The sequence below is a fragment of the Alligator mississippiensis genome, chromosome 5 (genome assembly GCF_030867095.1).
Source record: "Alligator mississippiensis isolate rAllMis1 chromosome 5, rAllMis1, whole genome shotgun sequence".
Lineage (NCBI taxonomy): Eukaryota > Metazoa > Chordata > Crocodylia > Alligatoridae > Alligator > Alligator mississippiensis.
In genome coordinates this window covers 80458977-80483931 of record NC_081828.1, presented here as the reverse complement: position 1 = coordinate 80483931, position 24955 = coordinate 80458977, and the positions used below count along the sequence as shown (strand labels likewise).

Genomic DNA, 24955 nt, shown 5'->3' with positions numbered 1-24955 from the left:
GGTGGAGAATAAACTATATTGTATTTATAGAATTTACAATACTATAATAATTTTTTTATTGGCAGTTCTAAATAACATGATTTCATGTTAAACCATTTTTGAATGAAATATTAAGGGAGTGTTTACATTCAACCTACTTTAGTATAGTTATAATCTTGTTGGAGACAGGTCTCCAGTTTCTCTGGGGTATATTCTCTCTTTCACCTTGTATACAGCTGATATTTGTAGAACTCTTTTATATGTTGAGAGTGTAGACTTCTTTGAGCTGTATTATTACAGCATAAGCATTTTTATCAGCAAGACTGTGCTGATAAAAATGCTTATGCCATAATAATACAGCTCAAAGAAGCATTCTTGTGTTTTCAATATAATGCCTTGGTGTCTGGAGGGGGGGAAATGACACTAGGACTGTCCTAGCTTTCCATGTAATTATTTGAAACAGTTTTCATTTAGTAGAAAAGGGTTGCTTAGGATGTGTAGCAGTACTCAGTATAAGTTGCTGTCCACATAATGGAAAAAAGCAGTCTTTCTGAGTGTGGCTGAGGGACTAATACCAATAGAAGTATCAAATTATAGACACTGTGTCAAAACTGTTGCCCTGCCCATGGCAATTATGCTGATTCAGTGTCCTAGTAATCATATTCAGAATACTATTATCCTGGTGGGGGGGGCGGGAAATCTCTCTCAAGAAACAGGACTATTGAGTTGTGGAAGCTGGCAGCTGCAATACTAGCACATTATTTTAAAAGGACTTTTCTTTCCGAATATTACGCCATGCTCAGAACACCTCAGAAGAATCGTAACATCTGATTTCGGCAACACGGCTGCCTAAACCTTTTCCATTTGTCACACATCATCTGTCAATGCAATCCCTTTCCATGCGCCACCCAGCTCTCACTGCCCAGAGACTGCTGGAAACCTGCCCCCAGATTCTTCCCCACGCAGGAAAGGCCCTGCCAGGCTGCTTGCATCTCTCTCGGGTGACCTTTCAGTAGGTCTTGTCTCTTGCCCCTTAAAAAGGGAGTCAGGGTAGTAAACAAAGCTGCCTTAGCACTGCCTTCAGAGAGCTGCAGGCTTTCCAGGGTGATCAGCAGTCGCCTGGCAGGAACTGGCTTAACCTTGTGTGAAGGCCTGCGGCCCCTGGGGGGATCCCTTGCGCTGGCTGCTGTCAGCCGGCGGGCCAGGCCCTGCGCCAGCACTGCTCTGTCTCCAGCCAACCCTTTCTATCGAAGTAAACGACGGAAAGTGCAAGTCAACGAGGCTGGGCAAAACACCCGGCATGCCGATCAAGTTGGGCTCTCGGCAGTAACAAAGGAAGCACACTTCAGGATCCCGGTGGCTCGAGCCAGAACTCGGATCTGTGCGGCCGGGTGGGATGCCGAAGGGGCAAGTCTCCCCGCGGCTTTCCTGCGCCTGAACCGCTCGGGCGGCGGAGGACGCGTCGGCCTCGCCCTCCGCCTCGCCGCCCCTTCCGCGCTGCCCAGGCAGGGGCGGGCCCTGCGCGTCTCCCTCTTCCTGCCGCAGCCCGGCTCGCGCACTTTCCGCCCGCCCCGCCGCGGCCAGGTAGGTGTGGGGCAGCCGCGGCTGCGGCCCCGTAGGGAAGGAGGAGATCCCGCAGGCAGGGCCCCGCCCGCACCGGAGCCTCGCCAAAAGCAAGCGCGCCTGGCACCACCACCCCTGGGCCCCGGCAGCGGCCGCTCCCGCCGCGGCTCTTTGCCCAGACAGCGCCGTCCTCCCGCCCCTCAAAGCAGCGCCCCTCCGCGGGCAGGGGGTGCCTGGCAGATGCTTCTCGATGTGTGTTTCAGGTAGGCACGGGTAGGCGACCGGCATAACGCCCAGGCGTAGTGACTGGTCTGAAAGCCCCTTGGCCGTCGTAAAGGACATTCCTGCTGCTCTATCCTCTACTGATACGAAACCCGACGCCTTTATGTTTTACTCTTGAAGAGAAAAATAGAGGACATAAAGGCGTTGGGTTTCATATCAATAGAGGACAACCAGACTGTCCTCTATGATGGCCACCCTGCCTGGGAAACCTAAGGCGCTTAAGTCGCTTCAGAGAGAGCATCTACGAAACCCGATGTCTTTACGTCCATTTTTCTCTTGAAGAGAAAAATAAGGGACGTAAAGGTGTCCAGCCAAGCAGGCGGCTGTCGGGTTTATGCCTTTTCTGTAGCTCTCTCAAGCTGTTTTGTGCTGAACGGGGGCAGCATCTGCATGGCAGCAACTTGCTGGAAATATGCTCTCTCTGAAGTGACTTGAGTGCCGTAGGTTTCCCAGGTAGGGTGGCCATCATAGAGGATCATCCGTTTGTCCTCTGTTGATACGAAACCAGACGCCTCTGTGAGAAAAATAGAGGACATAAAGGTGTCTGGTTTTGTATCAACAGACAACTGGCGTGTCCCCTATTATGGCCACCCTACCTGGGAAACCTACGGTGCTCAAGTTGCTTCAGAGAGAGCATCTTTCCAGCAAGTTGCTGCCATGTAGATGCTGCCCCCGTTCAGCACAGAACAGCCTGAGAGAGCCACAGAAAAGATGTAAACCTGACAGCTGCCTGCTCAGCCGTCCCTGAGGCTTCCTGAGCTTAGTGCAGGGGACTCTCCGCCTTGAGGTAAAGAGCCAGGCTGTATTGCCAGGGGACGTCATGGGTTTACCTCCGTGCTGGTACGGAGGAAGAAAGCCAGTTCGTGTCAAGCGCCCAGTCATGCAGAAGAGATATGAAACCTGGCTGTTCTCCAAGCATTAAATCCTCTCACTGGCAAGCCTGCCTGGCCAGCAGTAATGTAGAGGGAGCCTCAGGGTGCTCTGGAAGAGGGTATCACCAGCTCTTTCTTCCTCTCTCCCTGCCACCAGGTTGTGAAGCAACTGCTGGAAAGTTGCTCCCCTGCCCCACCTCTGCTAGTGATAATGGCTGCTGGAGCTACATAGTGGTCTCAGTCTCCATCCTGATCCATCTTGTTCCACCTCCAACCCCCACACTTGATGCATGAGAGGCCATGCCTGGAGCTTACAAGCAAGCATGCAAGCTCTGTACATGTATTCTCCAAATAGTCTCCCTCATCCCCCTCTCCTACCTGTTGTTTTACTTATTTTGTTCCTTCAGTTAGGATTTGCTCCAACACAAGCTTGAGGTTTTATTTAACTTCTTTTTTAAATGCTATGGAGAACCATCTGTGTCATGGTTCCCCATCACCTTACTCCAGTTTCATACCAATTTAATTCCAACATCATGCTACATTGGGTATTCAAATTTAAGTGATGCTGTTTAATTAAGTCTCCACATGGAAATAGACTTTGCAATAAGCTCTAAAGATTGTTACATGCACGTTCTGATGCGGTGTCTGATGAGTATTGCATGATGCAGGAGATTTTCTGTGAATAACTCCCTGTTGCTGGTCTCAGATGGTAAAGCTCCGTTCAGGTTGTTATACCATGCTCTTCACTTTGGTATCAGAGTGCCTTCCCATAGTGCCTGTGTCCCATACTTGCTCACCTCAGAAAATGTCCATGTGATGATCAGGTGGACCTTTTCTTCCCTATATTCACATCATTATTATCCACCATATCTCCCTTCATCCTGCTTCTCTTATGGCGCTTTTCTATGCAGGTAGCTCCTTTGGCTTTCCCACCCTGACTTCTCATCACAGAATTGTGACATAAGGAAATTCAGGACAAGGCACAAAATTAGAAACAGGCTCCTGGTTACTAAGAACTTGTCTTCCCTGTTAGTGATGCTGCTTTTGCTGCTCCTTGAGGAAGAGGAGGATCAGGTTTATTGATAGCTGGGATCAGATTTGAACTCAGAGCTTCCATTTAATGCTGTTTACTTAACTAGCAGATTTTTGGGCTGAATAAGACTTGTCTTCTGCAAACTGAATTTCTGTTTAGTGAAAGTCTGAATTTATACCATTTGGGTAAGTAAGGTTTTTCTAACAAATTATTTTCAACAGAAAATCCAGTCTAGAGAGATCAATGCAATTTTAAGGAGGGTAAGATTCCCTTAAACAGTCTAGAAAACTCTGCTTTTGTTTCCATGGATGGAAAACATCTTACAATGACTAAGCGTCCATGGAATACCCTTAGGACACTATTATTCAAATGGCACTTCTTATAACTGGCAGGCTTATCAGGTTTTAATAATATCCCAAAGGCACTGTCATTTTGCACTGGGGACAAATAGTCTTGCATATTTTGATACTACAAATAATGATTCTTATTAAAGTGAAATGAAATAAAGCTGGTGGATTGCAGTGGACAGTTGCAGCACCGATGCTTCCAAACCAAGCTGTTTTAAAGAGAAGCTTGAATTCTTCTGTTTTGGTTCAAACCTGCAGGCTACATTACTGCAACACCTGTTTTGATGAACTTTTAAGATTCAAGTGATTCAGTAGAGAATAACTTCTTGCCTTCTAGCCACCTAAGATCCTTCTGATCATGTTACATCAGTGCTCTCTGCTCTACCTTCCTATTGCAGTTCAGTGCTTTGGTTAGTATTTTTTAGAGCCCCGTAAGGCTTACATGGAATACCTTGAGAGGTCTCTCTTGTGTTAAGTTATGATAGCTATGATCTGTCAGGTCTATCTTGTGGACATAGATTTATACTATAACTATACTTCATATTAGCATAATAGAATCATAGAAAATTAGGGTTGGAAGGGACCTCAGGAGGCCATCTAGTCCAACCCCCTACTCAACGCAGGACCAGCCCCAACTAGATCATCCCAGCCAAGGCTTTGTCTAGCTGGGTCTTTAAAAACCTCCATGGATGGAGATTCCACAGCATCTCTGGGTAACCTGTTCCAGTATTTTACTTCCTTCCTAGTGAGAGAGTTTTTCCTAGTATCTAACCTAAACTTCCTTTGCTGCAACTTGAGGCCATAGCTCCTTGTTCTGTCACCTGTCACCGCTGAGAACAATTTAACTCCATCCTCTTTGGAACCTCCCTTCAGGTAGTTGAAGGCTGCTATTAAATCTCCTCAGTCTTCTCTTCTCCAGACTAAATAAGCCCAATTCCCTCAGCCTCTCCTCATAAGTCATGTGCCCCAGCCCCCTAATCATTCTCGTTGTCCTTCACTGGACTCTCTCCAATTTGTTCGCATCCTTTCTGTAGCGGGGGACGCAAAACTGAACATAGTACTCCAGATGTGGCCTCACCAGTGCTAAATAGAGGGGAATAATCACTTCCCTTGATCTGCTGGCAACACACCTACCAATGCAGCCCAGTATGCTGTTAGCCTTCTTGGCAACAAGGGCACACTGTTGGCTCATATTCGACTTATTGTCCACTGAAACCCCCAGGTCCTTTTCTGCAGAGCTGCTGACAAGCCAGTCAGCCCCCAGCCTGTATTGGTGCATGGGATTGTTCCACCCTAAGTGCAGGACTTTGATACAGTGGGTTTATTTCTGTCACGATCATCGTTAGAGAGAGGTAGTTAACCATGTTAAACTGAAGTCAGTCAGAAGAAGGCAGAGTAGCTATGCACCTTTATAGACTAACTAAATAAGATGTATATATAGAGAGAGCACAAGCTTTTGTAAACCATGTTCACTTCACAGATTTGGTTTTATTTTTAGAAAAGATTAAGTCTATAGAAATCATGAATCATAATTTGGTTGGACGGTCAGACAATTAAAGAAATAGATAGGTAGCCCAAAATGCCTGAACATGCCAGGAACCTAACTTCCTACTTTTGCAATTTCCAGTTGACTCAATTTTGAAAAAACAACTACAAATGAAAGAAATGTTCCTCTGCATCTGCCGACTAAATTGGCATTAGAATTAATTAAGGCAGAAGATTTTTTTGGTATAGTAGAAGTGGAAAGGTCTTACATTAGAGAAAATGCATAAAACAGTGGTCAGGTATTTACGTCTGCCTGCTGGAAGTACAAGTGATGTAGAGCCCTATCTACTTTAAACTGGCTTCTGCAGCTTCAGAGAAAAATTGACAAAGCTAGATCCCCCATATTCCAGGGCACTAAGGCCCTTGTGGTCCTAGTTCTTCCTCAGCCAGAGGAGCCAACCAGAGACAGCTGGAGAAAACTAGGTGCAGTGCAGAAGCAGATAGAGCAGAGTTGAAGTCACTGGGCTCTACCCAGATTCTGCTATGGATGTTCTGTCCCCCATGATAATTGGCTGTTTATTAAGTGGGACCTTGCTCTGAGTTTGTGTCATAGCCTGTGGAACAGGGTGGGCCACCCAGGCCATGGCCCTACCAACTTTTAGCACGTTAATGTAGCTAGCTATGCAATTAAAAAATAGCTATACAGTTTTAACCAGAATAACAATTGCACATTTGTGGGTTATATAAATTAACGTGCTAAAAGTTGGTCGGGCTGTGGTCCGGGTGGCCCACCCCGTTCTGTGGCCTGTGGTTTGTGTCTCCCTTATGTAGCTGGGTGTGGCAGGAATCCAGCCTGCATTGTTGTTGGGATTGGGATTTGTCCAAAAAGGGATTGAACAAATTCTCAGAGGAAAGAGGCATTAGTAGCTATTGAGCATGAGAGTTAAGGATACAGCCCCTGAATTAGAATTTTCTAAACCAGGGGTTGTTGACCAGGGGTACATGTACCCCCGGGTGGACTTGGGAAGGCCCTAGGGGGTACGTGCGGGTGGGCGGGGACAGTGCGCTGCCACCCACCACACTACTGCCACCTCCCAGGAGCAGGGCCGGGGGGTGAGGGCAGCGGCGCCCCCCCTGCGGGCTGTACAGGCGCCACCCAGCCGGCCGGATGCAGGGGAGAGGAAGGGAAGTTTGCACGTAGCGGCAGCCGTCACCACCCCACGCTGCCGCTGCTCCCTGTCCGACCATGCGCCACCACCCCCACCCGCTCCACATCTAGCCACCGGGGTACATTTATTTTAAAAGTTGAAAACCCCTGTTCTAGACCTTAAGTGCTGGAGGCTGAAAGTGAGGGAGGAACAGTGGAAAAAACCCTGGTCATCCCTTGTTCACTCTCCCTTTCAGCATCCACTCTTTGCCACTGTGACACAGGATGTTGGGCTAGATGGGCCCATGGTTTGACCCATTAAATAGCAAATCTTATGTTCTAATGGCACTCTCATTTGCTTCCTGACTTTTATGCTGCTGCTGTGCTTTTACTACACACAGGAATGCCACAAGATGGCCCGTGCCATTTAGCATCCCTTCACTCCCAGACTCACTTGTGACAACTGCCGGCTGGTTTCCCCAGGGTTATTTGTTTAGCATGAAGGGCTTACCATTCTTTGTTTAACTTTCCTATAATATGTTCAGATTCTGTTTCTAACTCTGCTTTCTGTCTCTCTTTTTCCACTGTCAGTTCTGAACATCACTGCCCTTTTCTTTGTTTCCACTTTGACTCTCACAAATTCCAGAAGTTTGTATCTTCTGACCTCTGCATCCAGGTTTTAACTGTCAGAGGTGAGTGATGCTGCACAGTTACTTATGGATCTGATTTTTCGCAAGCCTAATTGCTGTCTGAATTGTGTAACACACCCGCTATGTCATGAAGTACATGGTGCTGGCTGAGCTGGAGGGAACAGACCTAGCAGGTGGAATCAGTCAGCCAAAAGAGGACTTCAGCATTCTCTAGGTACAGGGTTGAGGGGATCAGGTAAGCCTGCTTTAGGAGCAAGAGCCTGGCAGCTGGCCTTGAAGGGAAGGTAGGGTTACAGGTAGCATGCAGCCTGGGATAGACAGTTGAGCAGGGAAATAGCCTAGTGATAGCAAAGTTCTCACGGAAGCAGTGTGAAGTCCCAGACTGACAGTCTGTTAGGAGGAGGTATGACTTGAAGGTAAGGTGGCACAATGTGACATGGGTACCCCATACTGGACACGTACAGGAACTCTGGGTTAATGCTTGTAACCGCTAAAGTCTCTGCACTTGTGTTATTTATTTGCACCATTCTCCCTTGACTAGCTTGGCCTCTGAGCATCTGTGGGGATCCATTGTGGGCCAGATCATGGAGCATCAGTAGTCCAGATCATGGAGTGCCAGTAGCACTTGCAGAAAGCATTCTAGGGGTAGCTAGGCTAGAGCATGTGTCCCAGAACCCAGGAGAAAAGCATCTTCCAGGGGGACTAATTAGAGTTGTTAAATGGGTCACTTGTCCTTTTTAGTTCACTGCAGATTCCCACATGGCCAATGAAGGAAGACATTGCCCATGTGACATTGGAGACAGATTTGAATATGGAGGCCTTGGGCAGGAAGTTCAGGTTGAGCATATCAAGGCGTATGTTTGCAAACCATCCTGCAGCACAGACAAGGCTGTGATTGTGATTCAGGATATTTTTGGATGGCAACTCCCAAACACCAGATACATGGTTGATATGCTGGCAGCCAATGGATACATGTAAGTGTTCTGTCTTAAAGTCTTCCTGAAGGGATGTTTCTGCATTCAGTAGGTGAAGATCATGACCTGGTTTGTGATTCCTATATGCAAGTTAGTCTGGACAGTTTCCTATAGAATTAAGAAAACATAAAAATCTTAAGGAGCAGACCCCTTCCTGTAAGATATTTGTGTACATTATATATCTGCCACACACCCTGCTGCAACTCTCCAAAGAAAAATGATTGTGCAAGTGAATGCTTTAGGCATTTAAAGGTGCAGTGCACTGACAAACGTATTAATAACACACTCTTCAATTAGGTTATCCCACTGTATGGGAGATTTAAAGAAATTAAATGGTTTCACTCAAATGCAATTAGAAAACAAAATAAATGTATATTCAAACTAGGTTGTCCCAGATCTCCTTAAACAACCTCTTTTAACTTAACGTATATGGTGATGGTGGCTTTTTTCTAATTTTTACCAACTAATTTATAAAGTGAAATATGCACACCTATCACATTATGGATACTGTTTTTTTCTTTTGCTCCCAGCTGTACACAGCTTGTCCCAAGTTTCAGAACTCCATAGGCATTCAGTGCAACTATGGGCCATTAACTTATGCCAAGCTCAAATGCTGCAACTAAACACAGTTACAGACATGTGCAAGGAACAGGAAGTAGAACTCTGTGCTCAGGTCCTGAAAAGCAGGCTTCTGCCTGATTTTTGTAATGTTTTAATGCAATTAGAAAACAAAATGACTCCGAGATCCCTTTCTGCCTCTGTACTTTCAAGAAGGGAACTCCCCAGCCTGTATGTATGCTGTGGATTCCTTCTCCCTGCATTTGTCTACGTTGAACCCCATCCTGTTCTCATTTGCCCACTTTTGTAGTCTGTCTAAATCTAGTTGCAGCCTCTCTCTCCCTTCAAGTGTGTCCACCTCGCCCCACATCTTAGTGTCATCAGCAAACTTGGACAGCGTGCTTTCCACCCCCTTGTCCAAGTCGCTGATGAAGATGTTAAACAGTGCGGGCCCGAGGACTGAGCCCTGGAGTACCCCACTGCTCACATCTTGCCAGGTTGAGTACAACCCGTCCACCACTACTCTCTGAGTGCGCCCCATCAGCCAATTTTTTACCCATCCAACTGTGCAGGCATCAATGCCGCAGTCACTTAATTTGTTGATGAGGATGGGGTGAGAGACAGTGTCAAAGGCCTTCTTAAAGTCTAGAAAGGCTATGTCCACAGCGACACCATCATCCAAGGATTTAGTTACTTGGTTGTAAAAGGCAATCAGGTTGGTCTGGCAGGACCTGCCTTTGGTGAACCCATGCTGATTGCCCCTGAGCATGATCTCCCCTGCAGGCCCCCCACAGATATGCTCTTTGATAATCCTCTCCAAGAGCTTCCCGAGCACCGAGGTGAGGCTTACAGGCCTATAATTACTTGGGTCCTCCTTCCTCCCCTTCTTAAAAATAGGGACCACATTAGCCAGTTTCCAATCCCCCGGCACCTGGCCAGATGACCACAAATGCTCATACAGCCGGGCCAAAGGCTCCGCGATGACCCCTGCCAGCTTCCTCAATACCCTTGGGTGGAGGGCATCTGGACCAGCAGATTTAAAAATGTCTAGCCCCTCCAGAAGATCCTGAACTACATCTGCACTGACTAAAGGCTTGATAGAGCTATCCCCAAGATTGTCCCTACCTCTGGTAGGTGGGATATCCCGGTCCCTGTTCAGGAAAACGGAGGCAAAGAAACTGTTAAAAATATTAGCTGACAAGGTCATATCTCTGCGAGTTCCAAGAGCCTCACTGGTAATTCAAGGCAGCACAGCAGTCCGTCTAGCATTCCCTGATGGCTTTCCTGGCCAGGAGCTCTTACCGCTGTGGCCTGCAGGTCTACACTGTCTTGCTAGCTGAGGCCCTGTGCCTATATGCCTCCCAGGGCCCTGTCCCCTTTGGGTCAGGAGACTACCCTAGGCTGCTGTGCAGATGCCTGATAATTGAGCTAATTGCCTGGTTACTAAGACAACCCAATTGCAGCCTCCCCCTGCCTGGCCTGCAGTGCTCCCTCTCTGGGCTGATTCTCTCTTAAAGTAACAGAGAGGTACAGATGCCTGAAAACGAAGCTGTTCCATGACTACAAGGCTTAGCCTCAGGAGTGTATATTTGTCCCTCTTTTGCCCTCATAACTCAGTGGTTAGAGCACTCACTTGGGATGCTGGAAGTCCTGGACCCCTGCTATCTAGAGGGGATATGAGCTCTTACAGTTCCCAATGCACCACTTCAAGCACAGGTCAGGCTAGGGTACTTCCCTGAGATACTGGTGTTCTGAATTAGAGCTTGTTGTGCTTAGCACAGCACTCTAACCACCAAACCACAGGTCAAGCACTATGCATGCCCATTTTTGCCACTTTTTTTGCAGCTAAGCCATTAACACAGTCTTTCAGGGAAAGGCTGAAAGGTGGTACAAGGGATTCTGCCCTACTGGGGACAAGAGTGTCAGCTAGAGCTGCACTGTTTTGGCCCGTGACAGAACACAACTGAGCTGGCAGGCAGGTGACCTGTGGGTGAAAGGTCTATGTCCTGTTGCTTTCTGAATGCATAGAGTGGGGTAAGGTAGAGGCTGTGGACAGCTGTTCATTTGTAGCACTAAAAGTGCCGCAGCACTACAGAAGGCATTCAGTAGTGTGCACTCCAGCCAAGGTGGGATAGGATATTGCTCAGGCCTGCAGCTCTGTTCCTCCAACCCCAGTGAGGAACTGGAGCCTGTAAATCCACTCGCTGGCAGCTTGACACCCCTCCTGGGATGTGGTGAGCAGAGCTGCAGCCTAGCCAGGACTGGCTGTGAATGAGCCTGGGACTGGGGCATGGCCTACTCACAGCTCTGTCCTGGTCCCTGGCCCATGCTTGCTCAGATCTACAGCCCAACTGGCTTGGACTGGGACCAGTCTCACTCACAGCCCAGTCCTGACTGGGCTGCAGGTGTGAGTCATTGGGACTGGAGACAGAGATGGAGCTGTGAGTAGGCCTGGAACCAGGACTGGACTCTCACACAGTGCTACACTCTGTCCACCCTGCTTTCCTTCCCTCCCAGCTTGGGGGAGATAGGGGAGTGGGATGCCAGGGAGCCCTGAAACCCCCTGTAGTACTGTGGTGCACTTGATGCATGTTACATGTGACACTACAAAACAGTGCTTCAAAGAAGTTCCTGTTTCATCTAAGAACATTTCTGTGCAGCTCTTACCATTTTTCTAATGCCATGGGGGCATGCATATCTGTCTCCTAGACTTTTGTAGTGCTACAAATATAAAGTTTGTCCATGACCAGAGTCAGAGGGTAAAATTTGACCATCAGGACTTTGGCATCTGAGTTTGGTCATTGTCCGTTTCATTAAACTATTTCTTAGAAGGCCAGTTAATTATTATTTTATTGTTTGTGTCACAGCAATACCTTCAAAATCCAGCTGAGGGTACATCCCCTTTTATTGGACATTATAAAAACACATATTAAGGATAGTCACTTCCCCGAAGAGTTGACAGCCTACCTACCCAAACAGAAAAAGTATTGAAGAAAAGTACTGTTATCTTCCTTTGCATCGCAAATTAAGTTACATCATTTAATCATTCAAAGAATATTTTGTAAGAAAACAGTACAGCTATTTGTATTTATTTCTAAAAATTATTCATACTCTTTAAGAATTGTTAACAGCATTAAAAAAGAATGACATACTCCAAGAAAATAAATCGGTACACTTTCAGAGATTTAATAGACATGTTCTTTGGATTAAAGGATCAGAAATATCTATGGCTTTGATATATGGACTTTTTCTCCTACAGAGCGATTTGCCCAGACTTCTTTGTGGGGAAAGAACCTTGGAAGCCTTCTGACGACTGGTCCACCTTTGAGAGTTGGCTGAAAACCCGAAATGCCAGAAAAACAGACAAGTAAGATGTTAGAGGAACCGATATTGCATTTACCATCAAGGATAAACCATTGTCTTGTTTGGTTTGAGATTAGGACGCATCTGACATACCACAATAATGATCAGCCCTTAGGAACAGGTGGCACTGATGATGTTCCAGTAAGTATGAGGGATGAGATTACTCTGTCATTGATGGCTTGGTAGGATAGTCTTTTGTTTTCTCATCTTGATATGATGACTGCTAAACATTCTGTCCACAAGCCTTCTCATGGTCACCACAGTTTACAGCGACCTATAATGAAAGGGGAAATAAAAGTTTCATCCTGAGTCTGACCCATTTTAATGTACTAATATTTTAAAACTGTACATGGCAGCTGTGTAAAAAGCAAAGAAATATTTCCTTAATTCTACCCTAAATTTTGCAAAGCGTTCTAACTCCCAGGTAGTTTATGTCCTGATGAATCCCTGCAACCAGAGTAAGCGAATGCATATGTTTAGTCATTGACTACCACTGTCCTTACTAAGAATATTTCTGTTACTTTGCAGACAGACTTGCTTGGAGTTGCACTCAGCTTATTTACCTCCAGGTAAAAGGAACCATGACTTGAGGGAGCAAATATTCAAACACAGGCAGCAGAGGCTCAACCACTTTTGCTCAGTAAGATAATGGAAACACAGGGGTGCTTCATGCCTGTGGGTTGGAGCCTTGTCCTTATCTGACAAAGGACAATGGTCCATTGTCAGGCAAAACTGTCAAGTATGTCTTTGAGGTAGATTCCATTATGCTTCTGGATTATACTTCTGTAGCTCTTAAAAATGAAAGTGAGGCCACTGCCCAGTAAATTAGCTCTTGATGCCCCCTCAATTCAATGATTGACAGGTGTCCAATTTCCAGCATTTGTGAAAACACCAGTGTAGAGACTGCAGGTGTCCTGATCCCTCAGATTTCCTTGACACCAGTGATAGACCCAGATGCGAGGTAGAAAATGCATTGATTGTGTTAGTTGATGCATCTCCTTCTAGCAATGGACAAAGATCAAATATCTGTGTAAATTACTAGAATCAGTCACCAATGTAGGAAATAGCTGAATATGGGCTAATTGGCTCATCAGTGAACTATAGTAGGATGGATGGAGCTCTGAGGAATTGTTCCTTTGCCCCAAAGTTTCTCTCATTTAAGGTACCACATGCCTCCTCTGGAAGGAAATAGAAAAGCTGATGAGACCCAAATCTGTCTCCATCACAATTGCCCCAGACAGTACAATGGAACCCATTACGGCATATCTACATAACAGAACCTCTATTATTCCTAAAGCAGTGTTGGAATAACTATGCCTCAGAGCCCCTTTAGTATAGCTACAATGGCTGCCAGTAGGAATTTTTCTGCTTCTGTAGTTTTATCACCTCTGGCCAACAGCAGCTAAGCTGACAAAAGCCCTTTTCTACCAACATATTTGCATATGCCAGGAATTTTGCTGCCAGAGCTATGTCAGCACAGAATCCACATAGCTTTTTGTACATTCCTAGTTTCCATGGCTATGCCCAGCATAACTTTTTACTGCAGACCAGGCATCATTGAATGTCCTGAATAAGTCTTGACTGACAGCAGCAACTCAGTCCAGGCAAGATGTGATGATACTGAGGGGCTAGAGGAAGGAGCTGGACAAGTTGGCAGGATAGACCCCTTCAGTAAGGAAGCTTGACTGCCAGTTACAGGTTTGGTGTGTATTGCTGTTGGCCGAGCCGGGCTGCTCCAGGGTGGAGGCTTCTGTGGGTGATCAGGGACTAGTAGTGAAGACTTGGAAAGGCAATATTTTGGTCTTGTATGGGCTTTACATGCCCAGGTTCAGGATCTTAGGGACTGAGCTTAAAGGGGCCTGGAGTGGAAAGAAGGACCAGATGTTACTTTGTGCTAATGGTATGATCTCCCATCACAGGCTCTGAATGGCCATGCCTACTTCAGAGCCAACTGGTGCTTGCAATATATTTTGGTGTTGGCAATCAAGCTGTAAGAATAATGTGCAATTTGAAAAAAAAAGATCTTTTAGATTTGTCATGCCATTCCCTAGAGAGAACTTGGCATGAAAAAGGATTGAACTGTCCCTTTTTGAGGGGAAGGGGAAACCTCTCCCTCAGGACTCATCCAAGAAGCAGCCTTATTCAGTCTCCCTCTCCTGAGAGGAGCCCCTGCAGCCAGCCCTAGTGTGGCTTCACAAAGGGCAAGCCTCTGGCTTGAAGACCCTGGGTCTTCTCAGACCCTGGCTTCCCTGGTGATCTGTAGCACCCTCACCACCCCCAGCACAGCAGACTCTTCTTCAAAACAAGCCATCTTTGTTGTGTGTTAGAGTCCCCTTTCCCCACTTGGACTTTACTTTTCCCTCCCTAGGACCATTTCTTTTCTCCCTGTCCACCTTGAACCTTTCCTTTCCAGCTCCCTCAGAGCCTCATTCATTCTCCTCAGGCTCAGTCAGCCACACTTGCAACAGAACAGTTACAAAACTATAGTCTTAATATGAGGGCAACTTCACCCAGTACAATGAAACATTATGTCATGGGGAACCAAACAAAAAACTGTATTTATAGTAAAGCTTGCCAATACTGAACATTCCAAAGTGCTCCACACCATAATTGCAATCTGGACTCCAGCTCGCCTGACCTCTTTTGTCTGTGTTGGAGACAGGACTCTGTTGATTTAAAACAAAAAAATAATTTGGATGGTAGGAGTTGAACCACCTCCACACACCATTTTAAATTCTTCCAGTTTATGCATTGTAATAGATAATTGTGCTTCTGTACTTTTATGTTTCTTTCCAGTCTGTGTTATTCATATCAGGTGCTCATTTGTCTCATTCTGGATAAAATTGTTTCATTAAATGTTCATCTGTTTCATAAATTGAATAATGACTGTCAATCTGTGTTTCAAACAGCAGCCCCTAATCTCTGGCTGGGATAGCTATTGTAAAAATAAAGCATATTATAGAAAAGAAAACAAGGTAGAGGGAGACTATAGGAGAGATTTGTGTATTTTTGTATTTTATTTTCAGATTTCCAAGCAGTGATTTCCCAATGGATTTCTTAGTTTCTGGGTTTTTTTTATATACTTCTTAGGGAAGTTGATGTTGCCTTGAAGTATATAAAGGAGCAATGTGGTGCAAAGAAGATTGGTGTCATTGGGTTTTGTTGGGGTGGAACTGTTGTACATCACCTGATGTTAAAATATCCTGAATTAAAGGCTGGCGTGTCAGTCTATGGTAAGTGTAGAATGCGTGTCAGTGCTGTCAGCCCCACTCATACACATGTATCATATAATCTAGATATTTGTTCTGCAACTGTTTCTTTAAAGTAGGTTTTCACATACATAGGTTGGCATAAATGCAATTTAATATCTTGATGTTCTCAGAGGGGTTTTTAAGCTATATTTTAGTTTGCTTGGGACTAAAGCTGATGTCCAAGTGCACCTAAAGCTTAAAAGGCATGAATATTTAGATAATGAAAAATAATTATCTGGGCCAATAGCAAAGAGAAAGTTGGCACTTGAATTCTTTCACCTTGAAATAAGAGTTGCTATGTTTAAACTTTTTTAAATGTTTCCAAGGAATAATCAAGGACTCTGATGACAGATACAGTTTGCTGAATCCCACGTTTTTCATTTTTGGTGAAAAAGATGTTGTCATTGCTCTTGACCAAGTAAGTTCCTTTTAAAATAAGATCTCTGTTATTGCTTTCTTTTTTGGACTTCCACTTTTCCCTTCAGTATTGGGGGCCCAAACACAGAGCAGGCTTGTGCTAGTATCCAAGAAATAGAAAGCAAGAAAAGAAAGTGGAGATTGCCAGACCTTGTCTCAGCTGAATGAAGGATGAAAAGTAACTTGGGTATTTTAAAAAAATAATTAAAAAAAAGTTCTCCCTTTTCCTGTCCTGTAGTACTATTAGTAACCTTGGTACCTTGGTAAGCTTTTCCTAGATCTTACTCCTCCTTTTAGAGGCACAATATTTTTGATCCCTTGAGTGTCTGGCTCTCTCCTCTGCTGTAACTCAGAACTGGGGGCGGGGAGGGGGTGGGGTGGCATTCTCAAAGAAGAGTCTCTGGCTCCAAACTTCACTACCCACCTTGGTTCACAACAACCAGGGTTTAGGTAATGCTCATGATGTTCTGTAAGATGTAACTGTTCTCCTAGACTTTGTCTGCAGAGGGAGCTTTTCACTGGGGGACAGCAGGACAGAGGATGTTTGGAGCTATATTTAGGAGGGGTTTTTCTTTTTAAGTTTTAAATTTTTAGATTGTACATGATATTTTTGTGTTTCAATCAGTATCAAGTGATTAACACATGGGGAAAGTAATGCCAGCTTCCACACCAAGCCACACTGACAGAATATTAATGTTGCAAAGTGAAACACTGACAAATTAGGAGATACCATATGCTCATGCAACAGATACTTGGTTCTTGTGTGTTTGCCTTACAAGATAGCCCTTCATGATAGGTAGGGACCTACCAAAATCGTGATTTTGCAATTTTCACAGAAACCATGATTTCAGGCAGTCTCTGCAAAAAAGCACGGGTCCTGCAAAAAAGCACAAAATCTCTGAGCAGGGGGAAAAAAAAGAAAAGGAAAGCTGCAAGAGCAGTATAGGGCAGGAAGTCACTGTGTCCTGAAACGTAGGGAGGGAGAGGGAGCAAATTGGAGACAACCCCTGACATTGGCTCAGTCCAGGAGCCAGTCTGGGAAGTGGGAGGGTTTTGTCACTGGTTTTTAAAGCACCCATAGGCAAGCTCCTGCAGCATGCATGCTCCCACCTGAGCAAGAGCAGGAATAAGCTCTAAGAAATCTTCCAGGACAGCCAAATACAATTCAGTGCTAGACCATGCAAGACAGTATCCTGCAGGGACCTTGCATGCAGATGGAGGCAGGCTCTTCTGTACCTCCTGCAGTGTAACTCTAGATATGTCCAGGAAACCAGCATAGATCACTTGGAGTCTGAGGCACACATGAAGAGGAAGGCTGCTGCAGTGGCTGAAGGTCAGAGCAAGAAGCAATTGACTCTGTTCTCCCTGTTTAAAAGGACCACAGAAAGCAGTTTGGCAAGGCAAAGGCAGCATTTTCCCTCGTGGAGGCTTTTGCAGCGGCAAACATCCCACTGGAGAAACTTGATTACCCAAAGTTAAGGGACTACCTGAACAAAAATGTGCCAAATGCTGGCAGTTTTCTATGTACCAACAAGCTTCACCAAGACTATCTCCCTGTAGTGATTGCTTTACGTGTACAGTCCACAAAGGCTGCCTTGGCAGAGTATCATTCTTTTCCCATTGTGGCTGATGAATGAATTCTCTACCAACCCCCAAAATAACTACATGCTTCAAATTTTATTTGTACTGGGGAGCTGGACAGACTGGGACCTGCCTGTATTTCAAACTGAGTCAGTCCACCTCACATCTGTCAAGCCATTGTGAAAGTAATTGTCAGCTATGGTATAGATTTTTAACAAGATCTTCCCATGTAACAGGCTGCAAGCTGGCAGCCTGGATCAATTAGCCAGCTGGCAACAAGCTGCCCAATTAAGAGGCTACAGCTAGCAGGTAATTAGCAATGGGGGAAAGTGACTAGCTGACCAGAAATTAAAGAACAGAAAGAGAAAGTAAGGAGGAAGAGCTAGAGGGGGAAATGTTCAGATGGTGAGGGAGGACTCCTTGAAGGAAGATCATAGGTTGAGAGGTAGCCCATGCTGGGTGTGTTTATTTTGGATTGTTTGATAATTGCAACTGAACCCTGTGATGCAGATCAACCCCGGGGCTTTAAAGCCTGTTACTGGGAGCTGGCTAAGGACATATTCCTTTGGATTGTTTTGCTTTTGGCTGAGCCCTGGGAAGCAGGGGAACCCAGGGCATTACAACCTGTGGTTTTGAGCCCAGAGAAAGACTGTCTTACTGGGACCAGATTGAAGGGCTCAAGGACTGATTTGAGCTGGGCGGAGCCAGGCGAGCCGGCCACCCGCTACAACCTGTCTGACAATGCCATGTACATGTGCCAGGCTTTCTCAAATGTGCTTCAAGGAATGCTGCCCAATGCTGTTCATGTCACCTGCAATGCGCACATTCTGTTCCTAATAAGTGACATCTGGCGTATGCAGTTCCCTGAGGTGGAGAGCTTGGTGCCTTCTTTCAAAAAGCCAGCACTGTTCAGGTAGTAAAGCCCAGTACAGGGAGTCTGTTGCCAATCAAAGCAGGGACTCACATGGCACTGTGCTGCTGCTATCAGAGCCTGTGCTCACAAGGTGGAGTTTGTGATTCCACACAGTCCATTACCATGCCAAGCATACTGCAGTACTACCAGCAGTTTGAGAGTGAGGAGCTGGAAATCACACCCGACAAAGTGCATGCCAGCTTCACTTTCTCTTAGGACGAGGAAACGTTCAAGATTATGACATTTGTGGTTGACAGTACCACCTGGTTTGTGGAGCTCCTAACATGGTTTGAAGGCTGGCAGTCTGTGATCCACCGTGTACACAACAAGTTCATGGACTTTATAAGCTAGGTTGAAAACAAGGCATCACAAGAACTGTCAAGCTGTCCTTGTGAAAACCAGCACAGAAAGGACCTGTTCTAGGCAACAGCTGTGAAGCCAAACCAGTACTATAGGTACTACTCATCAGTGCCACTGTAGTTCAGACAACTGGCTGCTCTCTACCTTAGTGCTGTTTGCATTTTGGACCCCAACCAGGTGCCTTACTGAGTTGTGGCCCTCAGCTACTGAAAGCAATCCTGGGATGAGGGAAAGAGCAAGACAATGAACGTGCTGCTTACATGAACTTCATCAAAAAGTGCCAGATGCCTGTGTTCTGGGACTGTCTGTGACTGGTTTCCACATCTTTATGCCTTGGCAAGATGGTGCCCCACCATTCCTGTAAGTTGGTGGACACTGAGCATGCCATCTCAGTGTATGGACAAGTGTTCACCTCACAGAGACAGAGAATGTCTCCAGTGTCTGCGACTGGGTGCAGCATGCTCACATCTAATAGCATGAATGGCCTGTCTCAAGGTTAACATTCAGTTTCAGTAAACTCCTTTTTATAATGTCTTTTATTAAAGTGTGTATAGTTGGTATTTGTTACAATTCATATTCTGTATAGATTTATTTTCATATTTCAGTTTAGGGTTTAAGTGCTTAGATGGTATTATTTAAGAAAGTGTAGATAGTTGATATTACTTGATATAGTTGTTATTTCTTACAATTCATGGTATGCATTGCTTTATTTTAATAAGATATTCAATTTTAGACCTTAAGAGCACCTAGACACATGCAGGGAGGCTGTTCCGACATGCATGTCGGAGCAGATTCAGTTATTTGAATCTGCTGGAGCTTGGTAATTACCATGCTCCACAGACTCCAGCATCACACGTATCAGCATTCCCACACTGAAAAATGTCAGCTGGGGCATTTTAACTAAAGCTCATTTGACAAGCTTTAACTAAAGTTCCCCCATCCCCATTTTTCAGCATGGGGATGCTGATACATGTGATGCTTCAGTGCTTTAATTGGAGCTGCTCTTGGAGCCACTCTAAAGTGCCCCTCCCCCCCCCCACTCCAGAGCATGCGTATAAATGGTATAAGTGCTTAGATTGCTTAATAACATGTCAATTAATGGCTTCCATGGGCTCAATCCCCCGATTTAAGCCCATGGAAGTCATTAAGTGGCACATATTAAGTGATCTAAGTGGCCATTAATGGCTTCCATGGGCTTAATCAAGGGATTAAGTCTATGGAAACCATTACTTGATGCGTTACTAAGTAAGCAGTGGTTTGGGGCCACCTGGCGATATGCAGGGAGGGGGCTGAACTACCTGGGCTCCTTGGCCAATTAGGAAGGGAGGGGGCCACCGTACTCAGCCGGTGAAAATGGCTGTCCAGCCCATGGTCTGCTTGCAAAATCAGCTGGCAGCCTCCTTGTTATTCCTGCAAACTGCCTACCTCAATGTGCAGGACAGATGATATTTGGAGAGTAAAGTAGTCTGCAACCGGTGGGTTGCGTGCGGGGTACGGTGACCCCGGCCCCAGTGAGCGGGCAGCCCCAGTGAGAGGGGGTGGTGGTGAGAGCAACCGGTGGGTTGCGTAGCCCCGGTGTAAGGGGGCGTTAGTGAGATCAGCCCCAAGAGAGGGGGCAGTGATGAGAGCCCCATTTAAGGGGGGAGGAGTGTGGCGGAGCACAGGGTGCTCCTGCAACTTGCAACCAGTGGGTTGCGTAGCCCCGGTGTGAGGGGGCGGCGATGAGAGGCCCCAGAGAGGGGGCAGTGATTTAAGGAGGGGAGGTGTGGCAGAGCACAGAGTGCTCCTGCCACTTTAAGGGCCTGGAGCTGGCAGCCTCCAGGTGCCTGATTAGGGCAGCCATTTTGAGGCCTATATAAACCAGGCAGTTTGGCTGCAGGAGGGCAGGCAGCAACATCGCCTGGCCTTAGGGCTGCTGTGTATGACCCGGAGGTAAGGGGGAGCTGCAAGGGGATGGTAGGAGGCTCCTGGTCCTGGGCATGACCTGAAACTGCACCCTGCTGGGAGTGGGTGGTCTGGTGGGGCTCTCAGTGGTGCGGGAGCCCCCAGGAAATGCCAGGCCAGTGATCACCCCGGTGAAAGGCGGGTCGGGGTGCCTTAACCCCTAGCTCCCACCACCACTGGGTGGGTGACCCCTGAGTTGGATGAGGGCCGAGAGGGCCAGTGTTTGTGAGGGGCCCAGAGAGGGTGGACCCCGAGAGTGGGAGTAAGGTGGGCGAGGTGCCGTGGTTGCTCCTAGGAGGAAGGGAGTAATGGCACGGTGAGGCCCGAGGAGTAGAGTGAGTGGCTAGAAAGACCCAGCCCGAAGGGGAGAGTACCCTCGACTAGCCCATGCTGGGGCCAGGACCAGTGAGGGTCAAAAGGGCCGGGGGCCCACCGCGAGAGATGCCCAAGAGCCGGGGGCCTCGGGTCCCGACTGGCCTTGAGGTGGGCCAGGGCTAGGTAGCCGAAGGTTCCGGGGGAACCACACCCGAGAGGGGAACAAGGCTTCGGGTGGGTGAGGTAGCCCAGATGACGGCGGAGTGGCTGCCTGAGTAGAGAAGACCATAGTGGGGTCGTGCATAGAAGATTCTGGGGCCCAGTGCGGGGGGCCAGTGAGGAAGAACACCATGATGCCATCTGCGAGGCTTGGGCTGCGGTATTAGGGGAGGTCGGAGCCGCAGAGAGCCCCTGGGCATCGGGGCAGTCGAGGGGCAGCCTCCCGCTTAATTATCATCATAATTGAACTCATTATCATCAAAGGCATGGCGGGCGAGATGAGCGGGCGGTTGCCCAGAGACAGAGAGGGTGGGCCATGAAGAGCTTGGCCCTGAGTAGGCCTGCTGTGACGGTGACAGGCGGGCGGGCCACAGAGCTCGGCCCCGGGAGGCCCCCTGTCACATAGTCATTAAATATTTATTTTGATAGTCCTTGTACAGTGTCCATTTGCTTCACACAGCGTGTATCATGTGATGCCCTGCCTCATCCTGTACAAACTGATTTTGTGGTGAACACGGCAGAGCCGTTTCCTAGCCTTATTCACTATACAACTCTGCATCACTTATCACCAGATCTGTGTACTGAATGAAACAAGGAAAACAAGGAAAAAATAATGCGTAGTTGAGTCATTTAAAAATTGTATTACGATGCACAAGGAGGCAGAGTTAAAGTTGCACAGGCTGCTTTAAATAGGGCATTTTCTAATTTTGATTACTTTACTTTCCAACCTTAGTTATTTTTACCATAAATTTTAAAGGGCTTTTAACATGATAAAAAAAATAATGCACCATTGAGAGCAAGTTTCTCTATAGTAGTACGCTGTCCATCACTATATGGGCAATTAACAAGACAAACAACACTTGCCCCGTTTCGCATATATCTTTGCTTATCCTGTGGAGTGGGGCATGACTCCTTCAGAGGCCTCTATTTTTTCATATACATCTATACACTTAAACAAAGGCATGCCATTCATTCAACTTGCTTGTACATGTGCAACTCGAAATGATGACTAATATATTGACTAGTCAATGAGAATTTCCACTTGAGTTGCACACATCTACCTATAATATCCCAGTAGAAAATTGTTAGATTGTTAGTTTAGCATAGCCCCAAGCAGTAGGCATGAATAAAACGTGTTTTCTGAAGTCTTTACTAAGGCAAATCAGATTGGCTTTTCATAGAACTACTGCAAGTCACATTGGTGACCTAAGGAATTGCACTGAAGCCATATTTCCCGTTTCTGTCGTGCCTGCTAAACTATTCAAAAAGCATCTAAGGCCATGTGTAGACGAAATGAGGGGTATGTGTGCACAACACTTTAAAGCAGGTTAAATGTTTTTGCACCGCTGTAACGGTGTTGGTGTTTGCATGCGTCGTTGGCATATTGTAAAGTAATTCCAGCCACTGTAGCAAATTTGGTGGCGTAATGTGTCTTAAATGACTTGGGGCGCACCAAACTAAAACACCTCTGAGGAGTTTTAGTTTACGGCCCTACAGCTGTGAAGCACTGGGCTTCTCGGAGTGAAGCACCGGGCTCCGTGCAGCTCACGGGCTCTGCAGGAAGCCTGTGCAGGCAGCCTGGCAGCAGCCCAGGAAGGCAGGCTCCGCCCAAGGAAAGAGGCAAACCTGATCTTTTTAATTCCTGGAGCCTGTCTGCCTGAGCTGCGTGGTGGCCCAGTGCTTCCCTTCGTGGTTGCAGTGCCCCCCAAGGCCACCCAAGCCAGGTGCCCATGGGCAGGTGCTGCCTGGGGAAGGGACCACAGCTGCCACAGAGGGAAGCACCAGCCCCCTCTGCAGCCCAAGAACTGCTTTGCCTGCCGGCAGCTCGCCTTCCCCTCCTTGCCACCAGAGAGGCAGGTACATTTGGGTGTGTGCATGACACAGGGGCTTAAAGGGCCCTAAATTGAAGCGGTGTTTTTAAAAACCAACCGCTTCAATTTAGGGCCCCCATTTCGTCTACACATGCTGTATAGGTTTCCCTGCTATCTCCATGTGCTGCTCTCTAAACATTAGCGGTAATGTTTTTATTAAAACTTCCTCGGAACATTTACTCCCCAAAAGTGAAGGCACTGATGTGAGTGTACGTTTCATCTTCCAAGGAGTTGAAGAGTGGGAAGGCTGAGAACTGGCAATCATAACTAAGCAACTCAGTATCACTAAAAAAAAAATGCTCTGTGTTTTAGGTTGCTGAACTGGAGCAGAAGCTGAAACAGCACTGTAAGGTTGATTATGTAGTTAAAGTTTTTCCAGGTCAGACTCATGGTTTTGTACATCGTAAGAGAGAAGATACTAACCCTCAGGATAAACCTTACATTGAAGAAGCAAGAAAGGACATGATCAACTGGCTGAATAAATACATCTGACAGATCTGTAAAAACAAATCTGTACAACAAAATTATGTAGTATGTTGTGAAGGCTTTAGGTAACTTTAACATTTTAGAAAAAAATGTTTAATATAATTATTTTAGGGAAAAATAAGCACTTAATAAATTATATACTAAAGAAAAAAAAGCTGTAGAAATTTCTATATCAAAACTCTTTTTCATATGTAGATTTTAATAAATGATCTCAAGCTGAATCCATTTTAAAAGTTCTCAAATCTCATCTATCTTCATATTTGTATAATCTGCTGGAAATATTCCCCAGCTTCCTTGGGGTTTTTTCAGCAAGTAACTTAAGCACTTGCTCAAATCACCTGTACTAAATTTAAGCCTATGTTTCAGTACTTTGTTGAATCTCCAAGAGTATAAAAGACTAGACTTCTTTGGCCTGTACTGCCAGGGATAATGGCAAAGAAGCACTTGCCTTAGATGTCCTTTAGGCTGACCTTTTCCCTGAGACCTGATCGTCTACAATTAAACCAGTTTAGGAATTTGCCTTTATAATGTACTGCAAAGGTGGGGGCTTTTAACTACGTAGTTGTAAACTGGAGTTACAATTCATCAAGAAAATTTTACTTTATCATGTTTTCTCCCTATTTCTTGTTTCTATTTCTGGCATAAGATCTCAGGGCGAAATATGTATACAAATTGGGAAAATGTACTAATTTTCCTCCTAAAATGAAGGATGCCTTCTGTAGTGGGAGCCTTTGACTGTAAACTACAGTATCAGATGATGTGGTTAATATTGTGTATCATTTCCAAATAATAAAAATTATTAGCTATATTTTTGTCCTGGTTTTTAAATTCCCTTCCCTGTCCCTTTCCTCTTTTCCCTCTTAACAACTTAGTTCTCCAAAATGATCTTCTTTCATGTATCTGTCACATTAGTGGGAATCTGACAAGGGGCAAGATTGCACCTAGACAGACTTTGTAGAGTCAGTGCCTTCCAGAAGGAATTTTTATTTGTATTGTTTCTATAAGTGGTAGTGTCATGACCCAAAGGTCTGATTTTTTTTTTTTTTGTGTGTGCGCTTCGGCACTAAGAATTATCCCCGTGGGTTTACAGCTTCATTGCACGGAGGAGTTCTGCTGCACAGAGAACCCACGTGCAAAGGAGTGTGTTCCCGCCACTTTGCAGCTGTCTTTGCAGGGTGCATTTTCTTTGCAACACAGAAATGCACGGTGCAAAGGAGTTCCTGCTCTTCGCATGCAAATTTGTGCCCCGCAATTGGCTAGTGCTAAATTATTCCCACGTGGCAGCTAGCGATTGGCCTGCTAGCCGTATAAGAGGCTTGAGCAGTTTCCGTCCAAGCCGAAGAGG

The 24955-nt window shown here is 46.1% G+C and overlaps 1 protein-coding gene across 3 annotated transcripts; it reads left to right on the top strand.

The window, feature by feature from the left end:
- The first annotated feature begins 1465 nt into the window (after positions 1 to 1465).
- On the top strand, positions 1466 to 24418 carry LOC106739521 (carboxymethylenebutenolidase homolog). 3 transcript variants are annotated; one of them, XM_014602887.3, is made up of 7 exons: positions 1572 to 1805; positions 7300 to 7400; positions 8100 to 8332; positions 12150 to 12257; positions 15344 to 15486; positions 15831 to 15922; positions 23437 to 24418. In XM_014602887.3, the coding sequence occupies exons 3-7, from the start codon at positions 8118 to 8120 to the stop codon at positions 23614 to 23616; spliced, it is 738 nt and encodes a 245-aa protein (XP_014458373.1). In that variant the 5' UTR covers positions 1572 to 1805; positions 7300 to 7400; positions 8100 to 8117; the 3' UTR covers positions 23617 to 24418. The 3 variants fall into 3 exon arrangements, with proteins under 3 accessions (XP_014458387.1, XP_014458373.1, XP_014458384.1); XM_014602901.3 differs by lacking the exons at positions 1572 to 1805; positions 7300 to 7400 and adding an exon at positions 1466 to 1563; XM_014602898.3 differs by lacking the exon at positions 7300 to 7400.
- Positions 24419 to 24955: the final 537 nt, after the last annotated feature.

What these genes read in the sequence shown, in the direction of transcription:
- LOC106739521 (XM_014602901.3), top strand. Translation starts at nt 8,118, where the DNA reads ATGGCCAATGAAGGAAGACATTGCCCATGTGACATTGGAGACAGATTT. An exon ending in AATGCCAGAAAAACAGACAA is followed by an intron (nt 12,258 to 15,343) that starts GTAAGATGTTAG and finishes TATACTTCTTAG; the next exon opens with GGAAGTTGATGTTGCCTTGA. An exon ending in GGCTGGCGTGTCAGTCTATG is followed by an intron (nt 15,487 to 15,830) that starts GTAAGTGTAGAA and finishes AATGTTTCCAAG; the next exon opens with GAATAATCAAGGACTCTGAT.